Source organism: Etheostoma cragini, chromosome 3 (genome assembly GCF_013103735.1).
Source record: "Etheostoma cragini isolate CJK2018 chromosome 3, CSU_Ecrag_1.0, whole genome shotgun sequence".
In the NCBI taxonomy this organism is placed as follows: Eukaryota; Metazoa; Chordata; class Actinopteri; order Perciformes; family Percidae; genus Etheostoma; species Etheostoma cragini.
This window is the reverse complement of record NC_048409.1, coordinates 15,629,889-15,637,852: the sequence shown is the minus strand read 5'-3', so window position 1 is coordinate 15,637,852 and position 7,964 is coordinate 15,629,889. Positions and strand designations below refer to the sequence as shown.

The 7,964-nt window shown below is 42.4% G+C and overlaps 1 protein-coding gene across 2 annotated transcripts in view; it reads left to right on the top strand.

Moving 5' to 3' along the window:
• Positions 1 to 7,964, top strand: part of LOC117942249 (rho guanine nucleotide exchange factor 17-like) — a 61,022-nt gene that overhangs the window by 48,075 nt on the left and 4,983 nt on the right. For both annotated transcript variants that reach the window (XM_034867639.1, XM_034867638.1), the window contains 18 exons: positions 1,084 to 1,200; positions 2,118 to 2,210; positions 2,345 to 2,521; positions 2,884 to 2,934; positions 3,155 to 3,264; positions 3,398 to 3,483; positions 3,655 to 3,773; positions 3,898 to 4,105; positions 4,375 to 4,448; positions 4,569 to 4,652; positions 4,819 to 4,922; positions 5,083 to 5,198; positions 5,832 to 5,951; positions 6,033 to 6,300; positions 6,479 to 6,565; positions 6,866 to 6,933; positions 7,378 to 7,526; positions 7,625 to 7,799. In XM_034867639.1, the coding sequence (XP_034723530.1) occupies positions 1,084 to 1,200; positions 2,118 to 2,210; positions 2,345 to 2,521; positions 2,884 to 2,934; positions 3,155 to 3,264; positions 3,398 to 3,483; positions 3,655 to 3,773; positions 3,898 to 4,105; positions 4,375 to 4,448; positions 4,569 to 4,652; positions 4,819 to 4,922; positions 5,083 to 5,198; positions 5,832 to 5,951; positions 6,033 to 6,300; positions 6,479 to 6,565; positions 6,866 to 6,933; positions 7,378 to 7,526; positions 7,625 to 7,799 (2,206 nt within the window). The remainder of the gene's footprint in view (positions 1 to 1,083; positions 1,201 to 2,117; positions 2,211 to 2,344; positions 2,522 to 2,883; positions 2,935 to 3,154; positions 3,265 to 3,397; positions 3,484 to 3,654; positions 3,774 to 3,897; positions 4,106 to 4,374; positions 4,449 to 4,568; positions 4,653 to 4,818; positions 4,923 to 5,082; positions 5,199 to 5,831; positions 5,952 to 6,032; positions 6,301 to 6,478; positions 6,566 to 6,865; positions 6,934 to 7,377; positions 7,527 to 7,624; positions 7,800 to 7,964) is intronic.

Sequence of the window (7,964 nt, the reverse complement as noted above, 5' to 3'; positions counted from 1 at the left end):
GGGGAGTGGACAGGATGAGGAGGAGGGAGGGGCAAGCTAGTCTCGTTTTTTTTTTAAATACTTTGAACGTCAACAAGAAGTAACGTCACCCAACATCGCTTAGATCACCTTTAACCTGGACCCTATTTTCTATGTTTTTGTGTCTAAGTGACTGATTGGAACCACAATCTTTGAAATTGGTCCAGTGTTAAGCTAGATCGCTGCAGTCGGCAGCGGCAAAACAAGCTACAATGTAAGTTAATAGGAAAATTGTCCAGCTTGTATTTACCTTTACAAAAGTGCTTGTGTTGCCACTGACAGGCTCAGAGTAATAGCGTCTATCAACATTATAGAAAAAAAGAGAACTTTCTGTTTAACCAGAAACCGCACCAAAGTCGCTAGCACTAAACCCAACAGACTCCATTTAGAAAAGGTAAAGAGCCAACATACAGTATTTTCACATATAAATAAGTAAACTATGTGTTTATTTCAAAAATAGAGTTGTGGTAGTTGTAAAAATAGAAAGACAACCCAAAACGGCCAAATGTTTATTTACATGGAGTCTGGTAGGTTTAGTGAATGCAATTTCATAGACGTTTTTTTTTGTTTAAAAAAAAAAAAAAAATCTTACTCTTTAACAGAAAGGTCAGCCTCTTTAGAAATCCTTTCCATAATGTTGTCAAACACTTAGAATTTTAATCAGAGCATGTCAGTCGCAAAACAATCCTTTTAAATACAAGTAAATACAAGCTGCCGCTGCCGACTGCAACAATCTTACTTTAACTGGACCAATTCAATCAGTCACTTAGACACAAAAACATAGGAAAATAGTAGTTTACCCTTTTCTATACAGTATGGCGTGGAGCACATTCCTTTTACCTCTTTCTTTTCTCTGCTATGACAAATTCTTACATTGTCATACAGCAGTTACCTTTATTTTACTAACAGGGCTGTGGTTTAAATGACAGGTGGCATATAACTGCACCAAGCTCTACCTGCTTTCCGTAGAAACATGTATTCCATCAGGTCAATGTTAAACATGCTATTGTCACATAAAAGTGTACACATAGTAACTTTAATTTATTCTCTTCTCCTCCTCCTCAGTTCTCCAAAGAGACTCTAGCCAATATGTATTCAGCGTACATCGACAACTTTCTCAACGCCAGAGATGCTGTGAGGGTTGCCAAGGAGGCCAAACCAGCGTTTCACAAGTTCCTGGAGGTGAGTGTTGGACACAGTCACAGGATGTCCTGGATTGTCTTGGCATCTGCTCTTATGTGTTGCTTTGGAAAACCAGGAAGCGGTCTAGACATTTTGGTGTGGTGGAAAGAGCCTTTTATTCAGTTTTTAGATCCTGAAAAGGGCTGTTTCTATTTGCCAGTGTGAGTGTGAGTGTGAGTGTGAGTGTGTGTGTGTGTGTGAGTGTACTTTCAACTATAGGACTTCAGGATCAGTTTTATGAATTGAGAATAATGTGTTTAGTCATGTTTGTTTCTGAAAAAAGGTGTTACTCTTTTTTTGTGATTTAAAAAAAAAAAACGGCATAACAAAAGTGCTAAACATTGGACCAGATGACAAACAGAAAAGTACACTAAACACACCGAAGAAGGCACTTACTTTTTTTCACAATCCTTCCTTGCAATCAAATGTTTCACTCCAAAACAGAGGAAAGAAGGTGTTAAACTCTTAATCAAAATGGAAAAAAAATATCTGCCTGTCATTGAATTCACGCAAAGTGTTTTGACATTGGGGCTTAAAATCATTTAATGTAAGGAGTGGTTAATCTTCCTCTGCTCATGGGAGCTGGAGGATCTAAAATGTTTTCACAATGCCAGATACTACTGAAATTGATTCTCTCTTGCTGTGTTGCCCCCACCACTGCAGATGCAAAAATGTAATCAGACGCCACAAAACCTGTCAGTTCTTGGTCCTGTTCTTAGTTTTCAACTACAGTGGGCTTTGTACCAGGCAGGGTGATGACGGTGGAACCCCTTTGCCATCTTGTGGCGAAGACGAGAAGTGCAACACTTGTTACTTGGGATTTCTTGAGTCTTTCACACTTTCTTATATCCTTGCTCTGTCTCCATCCTCTGTCTCCATCCTCTGTCTCCATCCTCCTCCCTTTTTCACCCCAACAGCAAAACATGCGTGAGAACAAGGAGAAACAGGCTCTGGGCGATCTGATGATTAAACCAGTCCAGAGGATTCCTCGATACGAGCTGCTCGTCAAGGTGAATTATCTCAAAATATAGTTGCGTACTTTGTGTATACTGCGAGTATCCTCACCCTGTGTTTACTGACCAGAAGCTCATATAAAGGGAGATTACATTGATTTGTATTTGTGGGTTTTCTTTTTTTATTCAAGGACCTTCTCAAGCACACCGCGGAGGATCACCCAGATCACCCATACTTACTGGACGCACAGAGGGACATCAAGCGGCTGGCTGAGAAGATTAACAAGGGCCGTCGCTCCGCTGAAGAGGCAGAGAGGGAGGCCAGGGTCATCCAGGAGATTGAGGCGCACATTGAGGGAGTTGAACATGTGAGATACTTACTACTGTGGAGATAAACCTCGGTTTACAGCTGCTGTTTTGTCTACATCTGTTAACTTCAGGGCTGTTTTTAATGGTGGGTTAATGTGCACAAAAATTGTCTTGATTAATTGCGAATTTTTTTCAACATAAAATGTAAGAAAATATTAAAATCCCAATTATGCTGATACATTGCTTGTTTTATGTTTACATTTAGAGGTCTAAAGGCTTGCAGAGTTTCCCAGTGCTTATGGCTTTTGAACGGCAATTTCTTTCTGAAAGAGTACAATGGCGACAGTTTAGTTATTTGTATGGTATTAGGTGATGACAACTTGTGTGTGTGTGTGTGTGTGTGTGTATGTGTGTGTGTTAGATTCTGAACCCCCAGAGGAAGTTCTTGAGACAGGAAATGGTCATGGAGGCGGTAAGAAGTACTTTGTGAATTGATAAATGTTTGTAGCATAGTTGTTAGAAGTTAGTTGAGAAGTTTCTGTCTTGGAAAAAAAAGTCAAAGTAATACAAATGATTTAAGCAAACTGCATTAGAAATATCATGTTGTATTAAAACTTTGAATGTTATATGGTTGACCCAGAGCCTAAGTTAGGATTTTCTGAGCTCTTTATTTCTCCTTTCTCCCTCTGTAGAAGACAGTTGGTGGGAAGAAGGACCGTTCTCTCTTTCTCTTCAGTGACCTAATCATCTGCACCACTCTCAAGAGGAAGTCTGGCTCGCTAAGACGCAGCTCCATGAGCCTGTATGTGACACACACACACACACACACACACACACTGCCCCCTGGTGTTGTACAACAGGCCAAAACATCTTGGTATCGACCTTTTTCCTTTTCTTTTTGTCTCTTCTCCTGCTGCTTACACACTCCCTCTCAGATACTCTGCTGCGAGTGTGATTGACACTTCCAGTAAATACAAGTTCCTGTGGAAGCTTCCCCTGGAGGACTTGGAGGTGGTGAAAAGTAAGGCTCTATCTATAGATCGCACACGTGCAACTGCCAATATTGTCATTTCCTTTTTTCTTCATATAACTGTGTGTTGCCTAAACCATCAATATAAAAAAAAAAAAATCTTCAACATTTTTTGATGAAAGTGTTAAGTCCTTTATTAATTGAACGAAATCTCTGCACCAGGCCCCACTCAGGCAACAAACAAGGAGAGCATCCAGAAGATGATAAGTCGATTAGACGAGGATCTCAGCACTCTGGGTCAGATGAGCAAACTGTCTGAGACCCTTAGCTTCCCACACCAGGTACTGTGCGCGCGCACACACACACACACACACATACTTTGACTTACCATGTTGTGTTCTGTTCTGTGGTGTGGTACAGCATCTAATGGTCTTGGTCTTTTCTGTTTGTTTCCATCTCTTTCAGTCCCTCGACGATGTAATAAAGGATCTGATGGCGTCGGTGCACAGGGAGCTCTCAGAGAAGCAGTCTCTGGCCTTCAGCATGACCTTCCTGCCCACCAAGCTGGAGTTCACCACAGCCTCCGCTGAGAGCAACTTCATCTTTGAGTTCACCTCGCCTGATACTCGGTCCAACTTTGAACAGGCCTTTGAAGACGCCAAGAAGAAGCTAGGTCAGTGATAAAGCTAAATATAATAATTTCTGCACTGTAGCCTGTTGGTTAGAGTAGACAAAGACAGTCGTAGCATCTGCATGTCGGTGGAACGGTTTATTGCCCAGCTGCACTAAACATCTTACATATTTTTTTCTCTTTTCGTTTTCACAAGCTTCTTTGTACAGAAAATGTGTTTACTTCACTAGAATATAAATGCTATAATTATTATTTTATCAGGTCTAGAGCTACTTTATTTGGTCTAATTACCAATGTGTCATTGTGTTTAGCAATGAATAAGGACCAGTGGGACCCAGAGTTCCTGAAGGCCATTCCGATTATGAAGACACGTAGTGGAATGCAGGTGAGAGCAGCAGATTTGTGATTTAATGATGTCAATTAAATCGGTTCATACCGGTAGACAAGCTCCCTTTACAGATTTACAAAAGTCCTCAGCAGCTCATGTATTGCTGTTTGTTTCCAGTTTTCGTGTGCCTCTCCCAGCCACAGCAGTCCTGACAGTGGCTGTGAGGTGTGGGTGTGTAACAGCGATGGATACGTGGGACAGGTGTGAGAAAATACTGCAAATGGTTCTTTAATTTAGTAACCAATGAGCTTTAGGTGACAATAAACATTCACTAATTCCAGAGCTGATCCTTTTATTTCATATGCTTTCTGATGGTAAAATTTTTGACTAGATTTTGACTGAAGATGGTAATGCTTTCTCTCTCCAGGTGTGTCTGTTGAACATTAAAGATGAGCCAACAGTTGAGGCCTGCATCGCTGTCTGCTCTGCGAGAATCATATGTATTGCTGCGGTACCAGGACTCAAGGGAAGGTCAGTACACACACACACACTCACACACACACACACACACACACACACATATACAGCTGCATTAAAACCTCACTTCATGTTGCACCCGGTTGGTTCATTGACTCTAGCCCTGACTTCCTTTATATTCTGTACCAATAAGCAATGATTCTTCACCTCGTAGGGAGCGTGGATCAGAGCCCAGGCTGACCACTCCCTCCGGAGCACCTGGTCCGACCCAGCAGCAGCTCCATATATCTATCTCTCATTCATCTCTGGAGCTGACAGAGCGACCTACAGGTTGGTCAATAAAGGTTTTACAACATTGGAAGCAGCAAGAGATCCTACTTTAAAGGTGCCCTGCCACACGTATTTTGTTACTTTGTAGTAATGTCTGAATTTCTGGAAAGAATGCCTTGCTTACCTTGTTTCAAGCCATTCTAGTGTGGTATAAAACGCCTGAAGGAAAACTCAGCTCGATTTGTGCCAGTTCTCATTAATATTCAGTTAGCTAAGCTGCTTGACTCTGATTAGCTAACAGCTAGCCAATGAGAGCCTGGCTATCAGCATCCTTTACCCAGCACAACTGGGCGAGCTCATGAATAGTAATGAGCTCAGGACATGACATCAGACTGACCAGCTTTTGTAATTTGCCTGATTTCTCCGCTTATTTCTTTTCAGTGGATAGAGCTGACAAAGGAGGTAGTTTTTACTTTTTACATTCACGATATAACACAAACACATGGATCTAACATATTTTTTTTTTAAACGGTTTTGTGTGGCAGGCCCCCTTTAAACGGGCTTGTAATCTCCTGGCTAATCGTATCCTATTTAATATTAGCCATTGTGAATTACATTGACTTGTATTGTACATGTATGTAATGCAGATTTCTGTTGTATACATATTTTCACTGATCAACTGATTGTTTCCAGGACCAGGGGCGGAGCTTGTTCCATTTGACAGTGATGACACGGATGACGAGGATTCACCCAGCCCTTCCTCCACTCTACAGAGTCAGGCCAGTCACTCCACCATATCATCCAGCTATGGCAGTGAGTATAAAAAACACTCAAGTTGCACACACACACTTACTGTATACACTTATTTTATTCTTTCTCATTTCCCACTCTAAGATGACGAGGGCACAGGCTCAAAGGACATGGCTACAGAGACTACCAGCAGTGAGGAGGAGCAGGAGTTCCCAGTGGCGAGCTCCTACGGAGCTCCGGGAATATTGGGGGTTGGAGGCGGAAGTCGCGCCCACACGGAGAGCCCTATGGACGGCCGCGCCATGCGCCGCTCCTCCCGGGGCTCTTTCACCAGGGCGAGCCTGGAGGACCTGCTCAGCATCGACCCGGAGGCCTACCAGAGCTCTGTGTGGCTGGGCACAGAGGATGGATGGTATGTGACACACACACACACACACACACACACACACACACATATTCCCTTATGGACATATCAACAAACCTACTCGCAAATTAACTTTTATTTCGTATTTTCACATAGAATAGCTTACTCATTTTTTGGTGTGCTGATTTCATCACCTAATCTCCTATAATGCTTCTGTTGCTGTTAGCATCCATGTGTACCAGTCCTCGGACAACATCCGTAACCGTAAGAACAGCATGAAGATGCAACACTCCGCCTCCATCCTCTGTGTACTGTGAGTTACCTTCTTAGCCTTGACTTTACCTTTTAAAAACTAAAATAATAGTGGAATTTATGCTGTGTTAGAAGATAAAAATTGTGGAGTGAGTATGTCAGAAGAAAAGTGGATGGAAAGCTATTTGATGCAGCTGGGTTTGAATGTGTTGTCAGGTTTGTCTCCTGTTGGCTTCAGCTTTCCCGTTTTTGCTACCTACCAGGATATCTTTGTATTATTAGTATTACTGTCTCATTCATTACATGCTCCACAAATTATAATTGTCCTTTTTTCATTTTGACATCCCTCCTTTCCTTATAGGTATTTGGACAACAAAGTGTTTGTGTCCTTGGCCAATGGAGAGGTGATCGTCTATCAGAGAGAAGCAGGTAAGCTGGGCATGTGGAGCGAGTTGTGTTGTTTTTGGCTCCTTTTGGTTGCTGAAGCTTTTTTCTCTGCAACATTTTGTTGAAATTGCTGCTACCGTACAGCCATGCTAGTCTGCACCCATTGGGAGTGTTGACATTATTGTTGCCTGTTTCAAAAGTAATCCTGCTTGCTTCCTCACACATCATTTACAGATATAAAGAGAGTTTAGGAGATAAGTATTCCATCTACATACAAGAAAAGCACAGGAAGTTAATATATACGTGCGTGCGTGCGTGCGTGCGTGCGTGTGTGTGTTTGTGCGTGTCCTTGTGTGTGTGTGTGTGTGTGTCTGTGTCTGTGTCTGTATTTATGTTTTTAAGTTGAAAACCACTTAATGCCAGTACTTATTTGTTTTGTTTTCTTTGCAATTCATCTGTATAATCCCCCATAATCTCTCTCTGCAGGTAGTTTCTGGGACTCTCAGTCTTCTCAGACGTTGGTTCTGGGCACGCCCAGTAGCCCTGTCACCAAAATGGTTCCTGTGGGAGGAAAGCTCTGGTGTGGCTCACAGAACAGAGTCCTTATCATCAACACAACTACACTGGTACAAGAGGTAGGTAGAAAATGGACAGATGTGTGTATAAGGGTGAATAAATCACAAGGCAAAGGGATTAATAACTGTGTGTATGACAATTGTTCTCTTCCTCTCAGCACTGGTTCCAGGTGGGCACAGACAGCAGTCGGTGCGTGACTTGCATGGTAGCGTACGGTCAGGGTGTGTGGTTGGCGTTACAGGGCAGTGCACAGGTCAAACTGTACCACGCTCAGACCTTGGAGAGCCTGACAGAGGTGGACGTGGCACCTGCTGTGCATAAGATGCTTGCAGGTAAACACACAGGGAATATGAGCGCACAATTGTCAGAAATGTGTATATCATTTTATTCTGGACAGCTCTCACATGCAAGAGCGTTAGTCTTCTCTCTTTAATTCCCTTTTTTAAATTCCTTCTTTGTCTTTCTCTGCGTCCTCAAATTTAATCCCCACTTCACTC